This window comes from Triturus cristatus, chromosome 4_2 (genome assembly GCF_964204655.1).
Source record: "Triturus cristatus chromosome 4_2, aTriCri1.1, whole genome shotgun sequence".
In the NCBI taxonomy this organism is placed as follows: Eukaryota; Metazoa; Chordata; class Amphibia; order Caudata; family Salamandridae; genus Triturus; species Triturus cristatus.
The window spans coordinates 872,456,848-872,477,388 of NC_140586.1; the positions used below are offsets into that span (position 1 = coordinate 872,456,848).

The 20,541-nt window shown below is 46.7% G+C and overlaps 1 protein-coding gene across 1 annotated transcript in view; it reads left to right on the forward strand.

Moving 5' to 3' along the window:
- Window positions 1–19,695, forward strand: part of DPH2 (diphthamide biosynthesis 2) — a 127,859-nt gene extending 108,164 nt beyond the window's left edge. The window contains exons 6-7 of the mRNA XM_085602879.1: window positions 18,292–18,471; window positions 19,265–19,695. Coding sequence (XP_085459005.1) covers window positions 18,292–18,471; window positions 19,265–19,389 — 305 coding nt within the window. The 3' untranslated portion in view covers window positions 19,390–19,695. The remainder of the gene's footprint in view (window positions 1–18,291; window positions 18,472–19,264) is intronic.
- Window positions 19,696–20,541: the final 846 nt, after the last annotated feature.

Sequence of the window (20,541 nt, forward strand, 5' to 3'; positions counted from 1 at the left end):
TCCAAATTGTGCAGCTTAAACTACAAGTGAGCAGACATTTATTTTGTGATATATTCAGTAATTTTGCTATTATTCTCTCAGTTCTTATCTAATTTCTACGTACATGTTATTGATTCCTCTTAGTTATTTGGATTTGCTCATTCGGCCAAAGATTCCAATGAAACCCTGATTGCTTATTTTGTTTGATGTCTGATGTTCTGGGTCATAATCTTGCGATGAGCCTGGATATTTTATATCTTGGCTGTCAAGGAGTTGATAAGCTTTGAAGCTTGCTCCGAGATGAAGGCTTACTGTGAGATTGATGTCCCACCAACGGATTTTTCTTGTGAGAAGGCAGATGAGTTAGGGGTGCTGATCTTGAGTACAGTATCCTATTGTGGGAATATAGTTGGACTTTTATTTGTAGGTATTTGTGGGCCGTCCTCTTGAATGACTCTGTGGATGATGCAGAGCATTTGACTCTCAATAGCCAATTGGGAAATCAGCATCCAGCTTTTTTCCACTACAATGATAGTCATTCTTGAAGTTACTCCATTTGAGCTGCAGCGTTCTTTGGAGGCCTTACATACCAATGTTCAAAAGGACAACCTGATCATGAACATCATCAAAGCAAAAACCTCCAGGCAAGCTCAGTTGGTATATGGGCTGTACCAACATTGAGCAGACCCACTCCTATCAGAATCTGCGAGCATGGCAAATTTGGATAAGTGATTGGAAATCACATTCCAATCCAGTGGAAAACGAAAGCCCTTTATTTACAATTTGCTTTCAAGGCGAGATCAAACTTAACCGTGTTTTCAGGCAAATGTGTCCCAGTTGTAACCTATGTAGTCATTAAGTTTCGGAATAAGATCAATACAGGCCTTAATGTACAGAGCATTAAAACTTTTTTTTGCTGCCCAATTCCTGTTCCCTCTCACACTTGAGGCTAAGGTTTGGCTTAAGAAAAATGAACCTAATGCTAATCAGGCGTTTTATCAACTACTGCCATCATTCGAGAGAGGCACAAGAACCCCCTTAAAATTCTTAGGGATTCAATAATTCATCGTCTTTGAGATCTTCACCTCGGCTCTCCGATGTGGAGAGAATTTTATCATATTTGGAAATAATTAAAGAATGGGCTCAGAATCCTGTTTATACAGTTTTCAAAACTGAATTTTATGAAAAAAGTAAGTATTTATCTTTTGAGGAAAACAGTAAACATTTTTCAAATCGAAAAGGGGGCAGATTTTGGTTTTTATCTTTTTCTATGTTGGAACCTCAACAGTACCTTCAGCAGCATCTTAAGACAAGGGCCTGAGTGAAAATCATGACGTTTCAAATCCTATTGCTACCAATTTTAGAGTTTAGTGCTAGTTGGAGTAAGGGGGAGACTTCTTGGCTGCATGTGCTGCTTTTTGTGGGGCTAAAGTGGAATCCATAGAGCATCTAATTTGCATTTGTCCTCAACTAAGCAACAATTGGAAACTCCTGTTGCTCCTTTCCCATCGAGGGTTTTGGGGTGAGGACTATCACACCTGCGTTATCAGAATGCATTGAAGGAACGAACATTCAAATTGTATGTTGCGTATTAAATTCATGACATTTCTGAAACTTGTTTTAAGTGCGTTTGAATTTGCTGATCCCATCTTCCATGATTACAAATTTATGGTTTGGTGCAGCAAACAGCAAGTTGACCCCTCTCCTGGCAAAGTTATCTGACTTTTTAGGTCTCGCCTGGCGAACGCAGCGCGAAGCGCTGCTGTCGCCAGCGAGATCTATTGTTGCTGACTTGCCTCGGAAGGGGGACAGGAGATGTGCACGCGCAGGCTTTTGGCGGATTTGAGTTGGTGTACGCGCCTACAGCCACGCGCCATGTGCACATCTCCTGTCCCTCTTCCCTCGCAAGCCAGCATTTAGTTTCACTTTCGACATATGGAGAACTCACCCGGTCTGCGGGGGGAATCCTTCTGAACGGCGGCTTCCGGAGCACTCCAGCTCCACTACTGCCAGCACGACGCGGGGCTCTCTCCTTATGCATGGGAGCCCTGCACTGCTATCTGCCGCTCTTCACCCGGGCCCCCTCCTGGGACCCGGGACTTCAGCTCCCACACCGGCTGCACGCGAAAGTGACAGGTACTGCGCATGCGCGGGCAGCCCTCCCAGGTCTCCTCCCCAGCCCGGAGCTGCTTTCTGTTTTGCTTGTTATTTTGAGAGGGCGAGTACCGGTGTTCCGTCGTTTCCATCTCAGTTTCATGTTTCCATCTTAAGCACTGGAGTAGCCTTGATGGTGAAGCGGAAGAAGTTCAGCAATTTCTTGTTTGGTACAGGTTACAGAAGCACAGACTATTATTAACAAAATATCCGATTTATGTGAGTGCAAGTGTAATATGCTTACAGAGCGGCACATGGGAAAGGTCAAAGGTGCGGAGATGGGACTGGAATGGAGGCGGGCGCAGTATTTGAGAGAAGATGTTTTATCTAAGTTCTCTTCTGAACCAGAGTGACTGCATCTCTTGACTTAAACTATGGCAGCAGCAGAATTCCCAGAGGCCTTTAGTGTTCGGCTGCTCTTGTGCGGGCTGCGATGGATATCTCGCTCAACACTTCGCAGGGCTGGCTCTCGGTCTGCCAGGGCTTGGAAATAAACATGATGTAGTTTTCCTGTGGCCTGCGGAAGGTTTCCCTGCATGCCGAGCTTGATAGCATATTATTGTGGTGTTAAATCTTTCTGCATTGTGTCTTGTGAGCCTGTGTTTTTTTTTTTTTTTAAAGGATCTGACAATTCACTACTGGGATCTCAAGTAATGATTACGTCGATGAGTCAATGAGTTTGAGTTAGCCATTACTTCAGATTTTTTTTTTCTTTCAGCTAAGTCCGGATTTATGTTTTTTTTTTGCCCACGTAGTTCTCCTGTTTTAGGTGTTAGAAAGTAAACTAGTGTGCTGTGGCTGTGGGGTCCGAGACAGGGGTAGCAACACGGTTTTATATCTCTACATCCCCCAGCACACTTGAGGCAGGAGTAGTCATCGCAATGACAGTAAACTAAAACAAGCATTTGCAATGAAATAGGTCTCGCATTTACGCAAGTTTGAGCTATTGGCATTGTAAATGTCATTGCCTTTTATTTACATAGATAAAAGGCATTGTCATTTACAATGCTAATAGCTTAAACTCTTGCAAATGCGAGACCTATTGCATTGCAAATGCTTGTTGTTGTTTGTCTTGTCTCTTGCTTGACAAGGTTTATCTCTTGACTCTGTTGAAGGGTATCTTCTACTATTTTGGACTTTTTGTGGTTGTCAGATCAGCCCTTGTTATTTACATCACTTGTTGTGATACGTTATTGGAAAAGCCTACAACACATGCATCTTTACTCTTGTCATACCACAGTGGGAACTTGACTTGGTCTTTACATTTTTGATGTGTACTCCCTTTAATCTGCTTCACAGCTATCCTCTGTGGCTTCTCACCCTCAAGACCGTGTTCCACGTCGCCATAACATGGGTGTGGTGCGTGAGCTTCAAACCACCACACACCCCCTTCTTCCTAAGCAAACCGGTTTGGCGGTCGCAAGCATCCTTCTTGCTGAAAGTTATGACTCCGTTCCACGTCAGTCAAAATATCCTAGTCCCCAGGGATGTGCACAAGCAACCAGCTGTGTTTTTCGCCTGTGGGTTCTCATTTTGCTATGTCTGACTGTGCTGAGGCTTCTGCTGGCAACAGTCCATAGCTCCACTCTGACCACAAGGTCCACTCCTGGTCCCCAATCTGCCTGTGTCAGATATATTCCCAACGCCAATCTATGACCCACAACATCAGCCTGCTCTAGACCTGTGGCAGGTTGTGGAATAAATAAGGTACAGTCCACCACAATGAATGTGAAGCCCCCCTTCCCCCACACCGGCTCCAATTTAAATGTCATTCAAGGATTTCAGAACATTTCTTGTGATGGTGAGGAGGCGGACAATTTACCCCTCCCTTCTTTACACTGATGCTGGACTACGCTTGGAGCTACAAAATGCAAGTGGGTTAAATACCTCTCCAGAAACTCAACTGGAGTCGCCATCAGGTCCACCTACTGAGCAGTGTCCACAAGGCAGCAGACGTCCTTGATCTACAACTAGCCACTGTTAAGACAAAATCAAACTAACAAACTGGTCATTCTTTAAATTGGCCCAGTCTCTTTAATTGCCCTTCAATGAGGCTCTTACAGACACCTTAACAGCTACATAAGCGAAACCAAACTTATCTTCCCTAGACACTGGCCAGGCGGCATAGACCAGCTCCTGGTGATCCGGCCTTCTTACCTCAAATCCAGAAAGTCCTACTGTACAGGCATTAACCAGCAAAGTGAATCCAAATGCTTTCCTTTCTGTGCCTCTAGACTGAGAATCCAAATGTATGAATCCATTTAGCATAATGTTATTCTCATCGACTAGCCTAGCAATACGCTCTTTGAATGCAGTCTGCCTCTTGGGCCACTACATAACCAGAGAAATCTTTCCAGCTATCCTGAAGGTACGCAGACCAACTTTCGCCCGACTGTTTAGGATGAACAAGGCACAGCAATGTATCCTTCTCAAGTATATGTATTACTACAATCTTACTGTTGTCTTCTTTACTGCTCTGTTGTCCCATATTTTCTAAATGACTGTTTGTGAATCCCAGTTGACTTTCGTCATGTACTTTTTGTAAACTTATTCTCAAAACAGGTAAAGTGCTTTGATACCCTTGGGTCTAGTCAGAGCTCTATAAAATTCAAATAAATAAATGTATTGTTTCCTGGCCTTGACACAATAGGTTATGTAGGCTGTGCCAAGTTCACCAGCTTAGTGCTTAGACGGTATGCCTGAATGCATGCAACCTGGGGGTGCCCATGCATCACTAATGGCCATGCCCTTTGATGGCTCTAGGCTCTTCGTGGAGATGGCCCATGCAGCACCAGAATTTTAAGGGGCAGCTGTGTTACGGCCCACCCCCAAGGGTTGCTCTCTCCAGCCTTTAAATTCCACCAATAATAAAGGAAATGCAAGGGCTTGTAGCAGTGCCTTTCATGGCTCCAAGGAACGTGGTGATGGCCAAGGCCTTGTACACTACCAAGGACCACAATCCTCTCCCTCTTACTCCCTTCTGATAACCAGTTGCAGGACTACACTCAGCCTATGTGAGTCAGGACCTGATTTTTCGTCCCCAGCTGGAAATACATTACTTCAGACCACTGAGTACTGCAGTTCATCAAATGGGAGTCCCCTTCTTGCATTCCCCGAGTACTATCTCAAGGGCTGACTGGCCATGTTGCCATCCTTATAGAGGAGGGAAATGTTCTTCTGTCCAAGGAAGCCATCGCAGAGGTGCCACAGTCTGAGAGGGGCAAGGGATGTTACTTGCAATCATTACTAGTGCCTAAGAAGGATGGAGGGCAGACTCATTCTGGACCTCGGGCCTGTGAAAGCCTTCTTATGGTTAGCCAAATTCAAAATGCTTGGGTTGTTTCTGCTCTGAATCCAGAAGACTCGATGGGGTCCTCTGATTTGCAAGACCTGTATTGTCATGTACTCTTCCTGCAATCCGCAGACTCTACTTGCGGTTCATGAGGAGGTAATTTGCAGTCTTACCTTTCAACTTCATCTCAGATGTTTACGAAGGTGATCGAAATGTTCGTGGTTCATCTTCGCAGGTTGGAGATTCATGTCTTCCTGTACCTGAACGACTGGCTGCTCAAGGGAGGCTCGCTGGAGCCCATTTCGGACCACTTTCGACTTCGGATGACGGTTGCCGTCTCTGGAGTGTTCATACAGTTACCCAAAGTCCCACCTCACCCTTGTATATAGAATCCCTTTTATAGTGGTTATCCTAGACACCGTGGCATTCAAGACTATTCAACCTCTGCAGCACATCCAGGGCATTCAGAATATGATCCTTTATGTGTGTGGCTTCATCCTATGGTTCCAAAGTTTCTTTTGCTCCTGGCTTCAGCCCGCCTCCTTTCAGTGGAATCTCTTTTTTTCATTGGGTGCAACACGGGGCAGTCTTCGACCGTTAGGGCTTGTCCTGGCTGGGTTTTTCTGCCACAGCTGAGAATCTGCAGTATCAAGACTATTGCGCTGTTCCTTTTTACTCTATACACTAACGCCTTGGAACATGAGCTTGAGGGAGCGGCACAGGACCCCCCGTATGTCAACAAAAGGCCGATAATTTCCCTCCTCTATGCGGATGATGCGGTACTTTTTTTTTAAAACTCTTTTTATTGGCATTTGTAGTAAAAACATTGCATACATTGTCACAGTCGGAATTACAGTAGATATGAGCCCTTGAACCGGAGTGTACAGACGCTGCTTTTTTAGTCAGCGGAGCTTGCAGGCTTATAGTGTTGTGGTCCCTGCCTTGTCTCTGAGTTAGAAACCGGCTATCGAAACCTATGTCTGGGCCCATCACACTAATGTGCACTGTGGATGCCTCACCATGCGGGGGCTGCTACATGTATCCATATCCCCTGTGTGAGTTGTCACATAGGTCGGTGAATTGCAGCCACCTGATTACTATTATCGAACTGGGGATATGAAAACTGGGGAATGCACCATATCGGGGAATCGAAGCATTGTGAGTCTAACGTCGGATAGCAGCGTCCTTGCCTGTCGCAGTGTTAGGGTTTCGCAGGCGCGGGGAAGGGTCAGGGGAGGGGGTGAAGGCGGGAGCATTGGTCCTGTTCTATGCATGAGCCCAATAGGGTAACAGTTACAGTCTGCATTTAGGAACCGCCGGGTGCCCGGGACTCCTGCTTGCCGCCCTGAGCGGACTCCTGAGTCGCGGAGACCTCCTAAGAGCCGTTAATGTTTCCTGTGCGAAGGAGTACATCAGCATCGCCCAGGGCAGGGAAATCGGGTGTTTGCGGTGTCCCCGGGCCTCCTCCGTTCGAAGTAACGTTTCCTCCGCTTTCCCCCACTTCTTAACTGCCCCCACCCATGCCGCCAGGGGAGGTCCCTCCGGCGCCTTCCAGTGCATAGTAATGCATCGTTTGGCCAGGATAAGCCCCAGGAAAGGAAAACGCCTCTCCACCTTCCTATTCTTGTGCCGCCCATGTATGCCAGGGGCGCTGGCCTCCCATGTGTATAGGTCCTGCAACCCCATGACTGCACGAATGGCAATATGTACTGCTTTCCAGTAATTGTGAAGTGTTGGACACTCCCAGAGCATGTGTAGGAAAGAGGCCGCCGGCTCTAGAAACCTAGGGCAGGCGAACGTTTTATCAGCTTTCTGTTGCTTTTCAGGAGTGAGGTACGCCCTATGTAGGATGAGTAATTGTATATTCTTGAAGCGGTAGTTACGGGACACTTTTTTCGTATATTCAAGGGCCCTGATCCATTCCCTGTCGTGTAGTGGCCTGCGAAAGTCATGTTCCCAGTGTTCCCGCAGGGGTGCAAGCGTGGGCTGCCTCAGGGTCCGTACGGCCCTGTATATCCAAGTAACTAGGTGTCGCCCGGGCCCCATCTGTAAGATCGCGTGAATGACCGGGTGCGTGGGGGGTTCCGTATCACTCACGCGCCACTGTTTGCGACAATCAGTGAGAAGCTGTCTATGTCTTAGGAACTGTCCCCTGGGAAGCCCGAAATCGCCCACCAGTGCGTCAAATGTCTGTAGGCGCCCTTCAAAATATAACATCCCCACCTCCGTCACGGCGTGGTCTGTCCAGACTTGTTACATGCTCTCCGTATAATGTGCTTGGCCCCTGGGGAACCCCACCAGCGGCAGAAGCGGAGAATCCGGGGGTGCATCCCGGTCCATGCGATGGATACGAGCCAAGCAGGCGCGCGCCGTGTTGACTTGTAGGGGCCCAGCCGGAATCGGCGCTGCACCTGGCAGCAGCATGCGGTGAACCGTGGGAGTGTGTATACGGCCTGTATTGGTGATCAGCTCTCCCCGTGCCCGGTCCGCTGTCCAGCGTGACATCCATTGCAGCTGGGCGGCCAGGAAATACGCCTCAAATAACGGGGCCGGTAGCCCACCCTGGTCGAGGGGCAGCTGTAATTTTGCCAAAGCAATACGTCTGCGACCAGTGCCCCATATGAGGGACCCCAACAGGGTATCGAGCTCGCGAAAAAAGTAGCGTGGGGGAACCACCGGGAGGTTGGAGAAAAGATATAACAGACGCGGCACCGGAATCATTTTCGCGACCGCTATCCTCCCCGTGACCGCCAATGATAAATCTTGCCAAAAGTGAACAGATGATCGAATGCCGGCCATCACTTTTCGGTAGTTCCCCTCGTATATATCCTTCGGTGTATGGTATAGTCGAACTCCTAAATAGCGTACCGCCTGGGGGCTCCAGGAGAGATCCGCACTCCCCATTCGTACGCGGCATGGGGCCACTGCTTGTGTTAGGGGATAGACCGCGGATTTAGACCAATTGACCCTGAGGCCCGCCACCCCCGCGAAGTCATGCAGGATGCGTGATATTGGAGTCAAGTCGGCTGTGATATCCCGGACGTATATGAGTACATCATCAGCGTAGAGTGATACCGAGTGGATGGAGTCTCCTATTGGGATGCCCCACTCCTCACCCGCTACACGGAGCGCGGCTGCCAGCGGTTCCATTGCCATAGCGAAGAGCAAGGGGGAAAGTGGGCATCCCTGTCTGGTGCCGCGACGGATCGGGAAAGATTCTGAAATCATGGGACCTATCCGCACTCTAGAACTGGACGCAGAATATCCAAGCCGAGTATAAGCCTGCAGTCTATGCCCTATGCCCATACGTCGCAGGACCTGAAACAAGTAAGCCCATGAAAGAGTGTCGAACGCTTTCTCGAGGTCTAACACCAGACACGCCGCCCGTGGAAACCGCTCTTGCACCTGATCCTGTACATGGAATAGCCGCCGGATGTTATATGAGGTGTGTCATCCAGGGACGAACCCATTCTGATCCGGATGTATTAACTGCGGAAGGATTGTACCATATCTGTCTGCTAGGACCTTTCCATAGATCTTGTAATCCGTCGGCAATAACGCTATGGGTCGGTAAGATCCCATTTGGAGTGGGTCTCTATCCGGCTTAAGAAGGGACACTATGACTGATTCGCACATAGAGTGGGGCAAGACCCCCCCGTCCAGGGCGGCCTTGAATTGAGCCTCCAGCTGCGGGACTAATTGGGTCGCGAAGGCGTGATAAAATTCTAGCGGAAGGCCATCCAGTCCCGGGGCCTTGCGGGTTGCCAGTGCCTTCATCGCCCGTCTAATCTCAGTCGTCTTGATAGGCCCGTCAAGATCTTGACGTGTGTCATGGTCTATGCGGGGTAGCCTTGTGCGATCTAGGAATTCAGAGATGACATCTTCCGATGTCGGGGGGTGCGGACTGGCATATAATAATGTATAATGTTCTCGAAACGCCCCCAGAATTAGGTCTTGTGAATATACTAGAGTGCCTTGAGCATTGTGGATGGCCGTGATGGGTGGGAGGCTCGAATCTTGTTCAACTAGCCACGCCAATAGCGTGCCCGTCCGGTCGCCTTCCCCGTGTGCCCGCGCTGCATATGCCACGAAATTGAACCGGTGCAGGCTGGCCAACGCCTCCGCGTAGACAGTCTCAGCTCTGGCTATCTGGGCCGGTACGGCTATATCCGGATTAGTCTGTTTGGTAAGCTCGGCCAGCCCTTGCTCCGCGGTTTGGATAGCGCTCTCCAAGACCCGTCGGACCCCTGTGATGTGGCGAATGCAGGCGCCCCGCATTACAACTTTAAATGCATTCCACTCCTGCGCCCGTGAGGTAGCTGTGCCTGTGTTCTCCTGAAAGTAGTGACCAATTTGATCTTCTAAAGTTTGCTTAAACACTGGGTTGTCCAGACTATCCCTAGGGAGGCGCCAGGTGGGGACAGGGGGATGCGGCGGGCGCCACCGAAGCGTCATCGTATGGGCGTCGTGATCTGATATGGTTCTACCCAAATAATCAGTGTCTGTAACGACAGGGAGGATGGCGGGGGAACAGAGGAACCTGTCTAGGCGCACTCTAAGGTCGTGCGGTCTGGAGTGAAACGAATAGAGTTTGGTGGTAGGGTTCCGGGTTCGCCAAGCATCCGCCAGGGACCAGTGCTGTGCCCATGTTGCAAATCCCTTTGCCTGTGTCACTACGGGGGATGCTGGATGGGGTGGGTGGGACCTATCTAGTGCTATGTCTTGCACGCAATTGTAATCTCCCCCCAGGATCCAGGGTGTCTGCGTGTATGTGCTTAAGGGGTAGACAGTGCATCCCAAAGTTTATGCTGTTCAGTATTAGGCCCATATATGCTGCCCAGTAGTACTGACTGACCGTCCAGCCGGCCCATCCTTAGTGCGTATCGGCCGTCTGGGTCTGTTATTTGAGACTGTTCCTGAAAAGGGACCCCAGGACGCACCCAGATAAGGGTTCCTCGGGCAAAGGCCGAATAAGTGGTAGCGCATAGGGTTCCCCGCCATCGCCTGCGTAGTTTCGCCACCTCTCCAGCAGTGAGGTGTGTCTCCTGTAGAAACGCAATGTGTGCATGGTGGCGTTTAAGGTATGCATATGTGGAATATCTCTTGCGCGCGGTATGCATGCCGCGCACGTTCAAGGTGATGATAGTGATTTTTCCCGTGTGTGCCATCAAAACGTATGTCTAGCGTATAGTGTAGGACGGGTTGACGGGCTCCCCAGGAAACACCCGGTTCTACTTCCCGCGCGGATGATGCGGTACTTATGGCCCGCACGCAATTAGGTCTGCGGAAAGCGCTTATTCTATATACTTCTTTTATGGACAGGTTAGGTCTGAAACTAAACGTGAAAAAAAACTTTTATAATGACTTGTGGGAGAGGGAGAAGCAAATGTAATAGCGTCCAAATGGGGGACAAAAGGGTAGTTTCGACCAATACTTTTTCCTATTTGGGTGTTTTATTTGCAAACACGGGTTCTTGGGGCCCAGCGGTGAAAATTAGGAGTCTACTATTTATGAAGTCTACCGCTGCTCTTGTTAATTTTACTAAGAAAATGGGAAAAAGGCCCCCTGGAATTCTCCTTAAAATTTTTCAAGCTAAGTGCATAAGCATCGCGATTTATGGGGCGGGAGTTTGGGTTTTTTATGATGTCTCAATGATCCAACGTGTTGAAAATGCCTTCCTGCGGTTTATTTTAGCTGTGCCAGCAAGTTCCTCGGTTTTTAACTGCCATAGCGAGCTGGGTATCCCTTATGTTACAGATATTATAAAAATGCAACCTGTTCTGTTGTGGCATCGCATATGGACTATTAGCAGCACAGGTCTAAACAGACAGATAATAAGGGATACTATGAACCTGGACCATGTTAATAAGGTTGTATGGTTGAACTATGTTAAAAAATTCCTGAGTGACATAGGGCATTTAGAGTTCTATTCCACCCCAGAGAAAATGTGTTCTATCACGAGGAAGGAACTCAAACTAATTTGCTTGTCCCACTTGGAGTCACTTAGTCACTCAGGAGATGAATATGAAGTCTATAGTACAACACCATTTGACCTTGACTACGTATGATATTCAACCGTATATCATATGTTGTACCGAGGGATACGATAGATATCTTTTAACTCGCTTCAGGTTCAATACTTTTCATCGCCTGGTTAGTTATCCTGGAATAAAAGATTGGACCAGAGAGCTTTCTTCCTATCCCTGTGATAACTTGTCGCCACAATCTACAATCCATGTGACTCTGTTCTGTAAATTTTATGTACTTGAAAGAAAAAGATGGATTCTCCCTTTATTAAAACAGGCAGGTTGGCGACAATGTAAACCAGCATTTTTATATTTACAATTTTTAGATAGTGTATTAACTGTTTGTGTCATGACCGCTTTCTTGAAAAATGCACTGAGAGCTAGAAAAAGTATAAAATGTTTGACATTAGGAATGTAGTGCTCTATAGGTTAACATATTCTACTTGAAAGCACTCTTTGCACTTTATGATAGATATTTCTATTTTGATGAATTTTATTAAAAGTCTTTTATCTATCTTGTTTTTATGAAAATGTATGCTTTTGTGATTTTAAATGACTAAAATCGAATAAAGCTAAATTTGAATTTGAATTTTGAATTTGACTATTGAGCACTGGAGTTTCTGCCAAGAAGTTCTCTTAGAGATACATTCCTCCTGCAGTGGAGCCCAGGTCTCCTGTGTGCATTGACACAACTGCCTCTCCTGAGGAAGGTCAGGACAGACTGGAACCGAGTCATCTTGATGGCCAGGATTGGGCCAGAAGAATGTGGTACTCCGATTACGGAAGTACTTGCACTCCAATCCAGCTACTCCTTTGGAAGGACCACCTGTGTCCATAACCGGTCAGGGTCCTGCATCTGAATCTCCACAATCTATGCCCCCATGCATGGAGATTGAATGAAAACAACCGTAACTTTGTGTTGCCATCTGAAGTGATTTCTGAAGTGATTTGCTTACAAGAAACTGCAATTGCTGGTAGAGCAGAGAATAAGGCCAAAGACTCGGACCTAGATAAAATCCTTTCTGATCTTTTTCTCTCCGAATCGGACATATGAGTTCCTTACTTAAACACCATATCCAATGGAATAGCTGCTAGGACAACAATCTCAGACACTCGAAGGGGCACAGAGATAGTCCCAATACACAAGAAGGCTTGCTGCACTGAGCCCAGTAATTATCGACCTATAACCCTGATTGACAACTTGCAGAAAATATTCTACTAATAGGCGTTGGATAAACATATGGGCTGGATAATGGGAAATAACATACTGAGCCAGTTCCATGCCGGGTTGAGACCTAAGTGCTATCAACTAGGTTATTCGTTTTTTCCTGCTGAGGTGGAAGGCAGACAATATCGGCGAGAGGCTTATATGTTGCATTTGCCGCCTTCACGGCTGCCTACACAGTCCACAGGGAGAAGTTATTGGACGATTTATCTGAACTAAGCATCTCCCTAGAATTGTTGTATCCGATTAAACGTCTGCATAATGACAGCTTTGCCCAGGTCCCCTGAGGCCTAAACAGAGAATCTACTGAAAGGATCTATGTTAAAAAAGGTGTCACCTCGCTCTGCATCCTGGTGCCTACTCTCTCTCTTCTCTATATAATTAGTTGCACATATTACTCAGCAAACTGCGAGAAAGATTCCCCAGTTTTGGGTGGCAGCTTTACTATGTGCAGATGACAGTTCTTGTTCCAAAGGTTTACCATCTTTTATAATGTACATGGTCTAGAAATGAACACACAGAAAATAGAGTTGATGTTATTTAGGTTGCACAAACATTTTAGGGGCAAAACAACAATGTGCAACAATTATCTAGAAAAAGTAACAGAGTTTGACTCTCAGGGTTGTCAGACTGACTCCAATTCATGGAGTAATCAAATTGCAAAAAGTTTAAAGCATAGATCTTGTCCATTGATTACATTTGCTAAACATGGAGTAAAGCACCCTGTATCGCCAGTCCTCGTAAGTTATTGGGCCCAGGCCATTAGTGCAGCCCTCTACAGCTTGGAATTATGGGGATAATACTGCCAACTTGGATACACTTGTGAAATAAGAAAATGCTTACATAAGATTGTGTTGAGGCTCTCAAGGGCCTCCCCATTGGTGACCATTACATTGGACCTGGCACTAAAACCGATTTTGGAATGCACAGAGCTAGATTCGATCTTGTTCTTGTTGAGAATTTGGTTGACGTATGAATTTGAGGTATATAGAGTGGGTTTACATGACATAATGACACATCCTGTGGCATTTAAGATCCCATGGCTAAGATGCATAAAAAACACACTAGTCCTCCTGGACAGGGGCGGCTCCTCCACTAAGGCAGAGGAGCGTCGCCTCACTGCTCTCAGAGAAGGATGAATAACATGATAATAAGGTTGTTTTTATCATGTTATTTTTAGTAGGTTCGGGCTGGGTTAGGGTGGGTTGGGGCGGGTGGCACAGGTGGAGGAGTGGTTTGGAAACTCCAGGTGCGCATGTCAGTCTGGCCACACAAAGAGCCATGCGCACATTGCATGTTCCCACCAGGCTGTAATGCACAGCCTGGTGGGGAACATGCATAAGCTCCCTGTCCCCATCTGAGTGCCGACCTACGGTGCTCAGACCAATCACAATGTTGCAGTGCAGCTTTGTGTTTGGCTTAGGGGAGCCTAGGTGCTTCCTGCTTCCGGGACTCGCTGGAGAAGGGGAGGCACGAAGGTGGAGAGATGGTGGCTGTGATGAGGTAAGTCATTTTTTTCCCTTTGTATTTTTCCACCACCGCCACTTTCTGTAATAGAGAGTTATTGGTCCTGTGTACTTGAAAAACTGTTATTGTTAACCAAGTTAGGCCTGGTGAAAAACAAGTTCTTATCCATTAAGTGGGAACATAAATTTGAGGAATAAATGGATTATAGTCACCCCCCCACCCACCACAGCGAGGAGCCTATACATTAAGTTTCGGATAGGGAATATACCATTACCCACCTTTACAAACAGATGGTCGAAGATAGAATTTGCTTGTGCTCTATGCCCCCTATGTATCCTAGCTGACAAATCTGAAGAGTAGGTTTCTAATTCTGCCCCTCTTATAAGAGACCTAGACAGAAATGGATCAATCCACTTTTCCCGTTACTGTGGCTGAGGTAGTGCAACCTTGCTTTGAGAATAAGCAAGTTTGACACTAGTACTTGTGTTGTGTTTATAACTGCTAAATGTTTGCTTTTAGCGTGGCATTTAAGTAATGTCGGATTGAAATTAGGATCAAAACTGTGCTGAGGACTCTATCAGCCTTTCTACTGATGGTTCTACTGCTCTTCCATGTAGGCCCGTCCATCACCCTTCCTGCTTTATTATCCCAACTTATCCCTCAAAAGATAAGAGACGTTCCATTCCATCAGCTTGATCCCAAAAGCATTTTAAGCTTTTAAATTGAATGCATAAATTGGTATCGTATTGGCAGTTACCTCTCTGTTCAGTTTACGTTGACTGTAGGAGAGTAGGATCTGCACTTATGTTGCCCCCACTTTTGTTCTGATGTATACACTGGTTTCTGGCTATAGTCTGGCTGGGTCCCTGCTAATCAGGGCCCCAGTCTCTCTGTTCTCTCTAAACGACTTGGTGTGCATATTAGATGCACTAGTGATTGGATACTGTGGTACCTTATGAGCCCCTAGTATATGGTACCTAGGGCATTGGTACTTCACAGGCCTACCAGGGGCTGAAGCATGTCTTATGCCACCCCTGGGAAGCATTCTCAATCTGACACCATAGGCCTGCTACTGCAGCCTGTGTGAGGTAGTGTTAGCACTCCTCACAGAGGTATAGGTTCCTATATCTCACCATACACACACATATAAACCTATCAGCCACCCCTATGGCAGGGAGCTTGGTTTACTATGTGAGGGGGTGCCTCTGCCTGAGTAGGGCCCCTCTGCAGCTGGCAGGGTCTATTCCCTGTGGCTGTTTGTGGATGCGGTTAAACCATATACTATTAAGTGCTTTAAAAATGCTAACTCTGGAATGACTGCATCAAAACATGTCGTGTTTGGTGTCAAACAACTTGGAATCATACCCCCACATCAGTCCATGATGTGGGAGCATGATCCCACCCTTCTAGAGGGGACGACATGTAAAATAATAGAAATCCTATAGAGCCCTGGCATCACAAAATGGATGTCACCAGCACAGACACTGGGCTGCCCCCCTGCTGCTGACTGAAACTCGCAGTGGAGGAGGCCCAACAAAAGGCATCCCGTCACAGGGAGGTGTCACCACCTTCCAGACAGGATTTAGTGTATTGGAGCTGGGTGGGTGCACTCCTAGAGTGCTTTGAAGTCCTGCACTGGGGGAGCAGTAGGCTCCTCTGTGCATATGCCAGCTCAAACCGGTTCAGGGGCTACCTATCCCTGCTCTGGCGCGAAACTGGACAAAGGGAAGTGGGTGTAACCACCCCCTCCCCTGACCCTCCTAGAGGAGTGGTCATAGAGCTAGTCCCTCCCCTATCTTCACTATAAGATAGCAAGCATTGCCCTTACAAATCAGATAACCCTGGACAACGCTCTACAAAGAAGAATCCTGGCCCTTCGACGTTCCACTACCATTGGAAGACAGAAAAATCTCCCTTGGAGTCAAGGAGTGACTCCCCTGCTTGGCAGGCACCAAAACCCTTAATCAACGGTTGCAAACTTTCCCGCTGGAGTCCGAAGTCCCTGCGACCCCAGAAGCAGATTTCCTGACCTCTCGACGGCCATTTTGAGTCCCCAGCGAAGCTGTGGCGTCTGGACCCCACGAGTGACTAGGAACAGCAATACCCAGGGACCGTGCACTATTGTCGAGTGCAAACCCTAAACAACGTTCTACGAACTTGTGCATTGGACCATTTGTGGCCCAAGCCCCCAGCAGGTCTTGCACCAAAAATCAGTGGCCTACCCCGTCCCGAGTGACCGTGGGCTCCTGTGAAGCATTTCCTGTGGCGGCGTCTTCGCGATCACTCGCCCGTTGGCTAGTGGGTCCCCCGAAGACTTTCTCAACGACTCAAAGTGCTCTCCTGTGACCCGACACCAAAAGACACCTATGCACCCGGCTTCCCTGGGTGAGGTAACTCGTGCACTCCGGTGCCCAAGTGTGTGTTGGCTCTCGAAATACTTACCTTGTAAGTGGCTTGCTTGTAGTCTTCCTAGAAGTACCCTTGAACTGTAAAAATCTAACCGCGACTTGCACCATTATAACCAATAGGAAACCCGCGGCTGTGTTCACACACTGCACCAGTCTCCCGTGGGCCTGTTACTTACCTGCTAACACTGCAGTAGTGAAGCCCCAGCGATTTCCCAGGCCCTAGGCCTTGTTATTTTGCAAGTCGACATCCTTATACCACTTTCTTAGTATATGGTCTGGTACGCCCCTAGGGCTCCAGTCATATTTGTGCTTAATTTATTGTGAAACGTTGACATTTGAATGTGTACCTGGTTTCTAATCTCATAAAGAGATTAGTCGAGTGTGTCTAGTAATAAATACATATATATTTGATATATATACCTGTGTGGTGTCCTTTCATTTGGTAATTCAAGAGATTATAAGGTAAAACAAGCTGCTTTACATTCCTCTGAGACTTAGCCTGAAGGCTGCTCTCCACAGCTACCACTAGGATAGCTTTCTTTAAAAGGTTGTCTTAAACCTATCTACCATAAGAGTCGAATTGGACTGGTGCAAGGTGGCCACTATAACTAGTGACCAGCATATGCCAGGCCAACTTCTCACATTGACCAAGGTAAGGAAGCAGTACAGAAAAGGAATCTGAAATGGTGACTCGTCCTATGTATTAAAGACATGTTGCACTCTGGTCAAGAAGGAGCCTCCTGAGGTTCTGCTGCAACAGCATTAGCAAGTGGGATGCCTGTCATGGACATTGGTCAAGCTGCAACATGGGCGTCCATGCACTTACTCACCAACACTATTACCTCAACAGCCAGACCACAGAAAGGGCAATTTTGTCTGCTTGGTTCTTCAAGACTTTTTGGCTTTATTCTACCCCTCAGTCACAATGCCTTTTGGGACGTACTGCTTTGGTATCTATTCTAAAGCTAAGGAATCTGAAGTTAGAAGTATCCATCAGAACAAATTACTTACCTTTGGTGATGCTCTTTCTGGTGGATACTGTGTCTTACCAAAGATTCCTCATCGCCCACCCGCCACCCTGCTCCACGGAGTGGACGTCTACACTTTCTAAAATGATCCCAAGTAAGTTTCTTGGAACAGTTTCGCATTCAATCTGTCACCGTTGTTCTGTAACTAAGGGATTAGAAGAGAACATGATAGAAACTGACTTTAGTGTGTAGCGGTGGTGCCTATGTGCAGCACAGCTCTGTCACATCCAGGGAAGCAAGGCTATTGCAGAGGCCAATGGCGCCACTTGACAGTACGCAGGAGCAATTGCTTTACAAAATTCCAGATCCAGTCTAGTATCTATGAATATTCAACATGTGAGGAATAGGCAATTAGAGTATCCACCAGAATGAGTAATACAGAAGGTAAGTAACTTGTTCTTCTACCGTCTCATAATCTGTCTTCTTAACCCCTCTTCCCTTTGCATTCTCTGTTTCTTTCTCTACCTTTCTGTTCTCTTTCTTTTCCTTGGTCCTCTTAATCCTTTCTTATTGGTTATCTCATACCCTTAAACTATTTTGTCTTCTTATTTCAATGCTCTGTCTATTTCCCCCCTTCCTTTTCCTCCAGATTTTCATTCCCTGGCTCATGGTTATACTTGCAAGGCTCCCTTCATTCCATTCTCTCTTTCTTACCTTCCTTTATCACCTTCTTGCTCTCTCACTCTCCTCTTCCCTTGCTGTCTCCCTATAGGTTCAAGTTCCCATGTGGAATTCCCAGACAAGGATTCCTTGCATGAAGAATGGACTGATGTTTCTCTGATCACTGGTGCGCTCCGCTCAGCCCGCCTCTCTCAGACTGAGGCCAATCCCTCCTGCACTGCTGTGGTCCACAGAAATGCCACTCTAACAGTGGCCGAGGTCAGCCCAGCTGGTAAGACCCTCCGCCTATGGCTCACATGGATTCCTCTGGTGTTTTATTGGGTTAATAACACTGAGGGTGATTTGGTTGATAAGATCGACTCCCGAGCATCAATCCTTTCCGCCAGGAGATATGTACGATTTTACCTCCGTACAAAATTGCCTTGTGGCGGCGTCTAACTGAAGAAGCCCTCTCTACAATTGGATAGTGAGCTGGACGGTGGATGATGGTTGTCTGATGCCTGTAGAAATTGTGTATGTATGTGACTGCCTGTGTCTAACCAGCAATTACAATGAAAGACAGTCTATGCGGGAAGAGTGGGGTGTGGTGTGGGGGTTTCTGTGAAACCTCAGCCTCCTTACTTCTGCACACACCAGGGGTACTCTGTGGCAGTCAAGTACTATGTTGCATTCTATTTGAATGAATTAACATAATGTTGATAATGCACTTAATTGACAGAAGTGGGGGATTCTACCTGCTCTGAGGACATTATTTACGTATTGAAAGAGACATGTTTACATCCTGAATATCGGGCCTTGCCCCCGCTAGCACTTTCATGCTATTTTCTCAATTACCTCCTGTCCTGAGAGATTTGGACCAGTTTTGCAGATTGTGTCTACTGAGAAATGCATGTGTGTGTTACCACCATTTCTTCTGGTTGCTTGTACACTGAGGTTATTATCCAACACTCAATGTTTTCCCCAGCCAGCACTGTTGTACTCGTCCTAGAAATAACTGGCTTTGTGTTTTTCCCTTAAGAGTGATGCCATTTCATCTCTTCCATTGGTGCCTTTGCCTCTTTCAGCGTCCTTTTTGGACTCAAGGAGCTGGAAAGGCCTGGAGCAGAAGCTTGGGGAGACTCCTGTGACCAAGGCTGTGCAGGGGCGGCGGGGGATTGCCATCGCCTACGATGATGAAGTCAGCACCTGACGCAGCTGTTGTGAGACATATCAACATACATAGCGAAGAAGACACCCGGCAACGTTTGTCCCATCGAAAGAGTAGGCTTCTCCTTGGAGCTCCTCAGACGTTCATGCTCCCAGCTGCCAAGAGCTCAAGCCAAGGTTCAGATCATTGAACTACAGGGGACATATTTTATTCTTGTTTATTCTTTCATGAAAATGAATGGCATGAACACATCTCTGTTCTTCTGATTTATTTTTTATTTTGAAATAAATGCCAACGATGGCTTGCTTCAATAGCTGATCAATGAAAAATAAAAGGTGATTACGAAAACTGGTAATATTTTGTTTACAAATGGAGCATTGAGGAGTGCACCCCAGTTCGCCGAATGAGAATGCAAGATCATGATGGAACAGAATGTCAAAAGTCCCGTGAATCTTCTAGCGCAGGCAGTGTGGCTCATAGAGTTAAGAAACACTCACTACTGACATCATTGTGATCTGGTGATCTGGCAGTTACACGCTTGGATTGCTACAGTGCCAGCACATTTAAGAAATAAAGCCCCTCAGCCTACCATTTTTCTCAGGTGTCTCACAGTGATGGGAATGGTTCATGTGCTCAGAGCTCTAGAAAGTGGAGCATTGTGGTGTGCTGTATTTTAGTATGATAGTTCACAACATGGTAAACTAGTAAATATCACGCTTCAAGTCCCAAATACATAAGATAAAAGTACATTTAAAAGCATGGTTTAAACCAGTAAATTGAGCAAAGCCAATTATTAAGAGAAATACATTAATGCTTCACTCCTTCAAAAAAGGATTGTCCCCCTCCAGTGTTCAATTTAAAGATTGTCAGTGCATATTAACAATTGTATTCTGTCTCAAAGATAGGAAAAGTGAAATTGTATTTGCTGATCTTGAGGTTTTGAGGCTGCATCTTTCATATCGCGTTCTCTTTGTGCCCCTTAAGTTCTTGGTTCACAGGTATGGCTTACTACTTCCTTCATCGATGTTGCACTCCAGGACTGATCATTTTGGTGTACAAAGTAGACTGGATACCACTTCTCTGAGAGGGAAAAAAGTAAACTATGAAAAAAACAATAAGAAGAAACAACCCAAATCGGGAGTGTAAGAAAAACGTTGGAATGGAGATCTTCAGAACCACTTCAAGCAAGCAGAT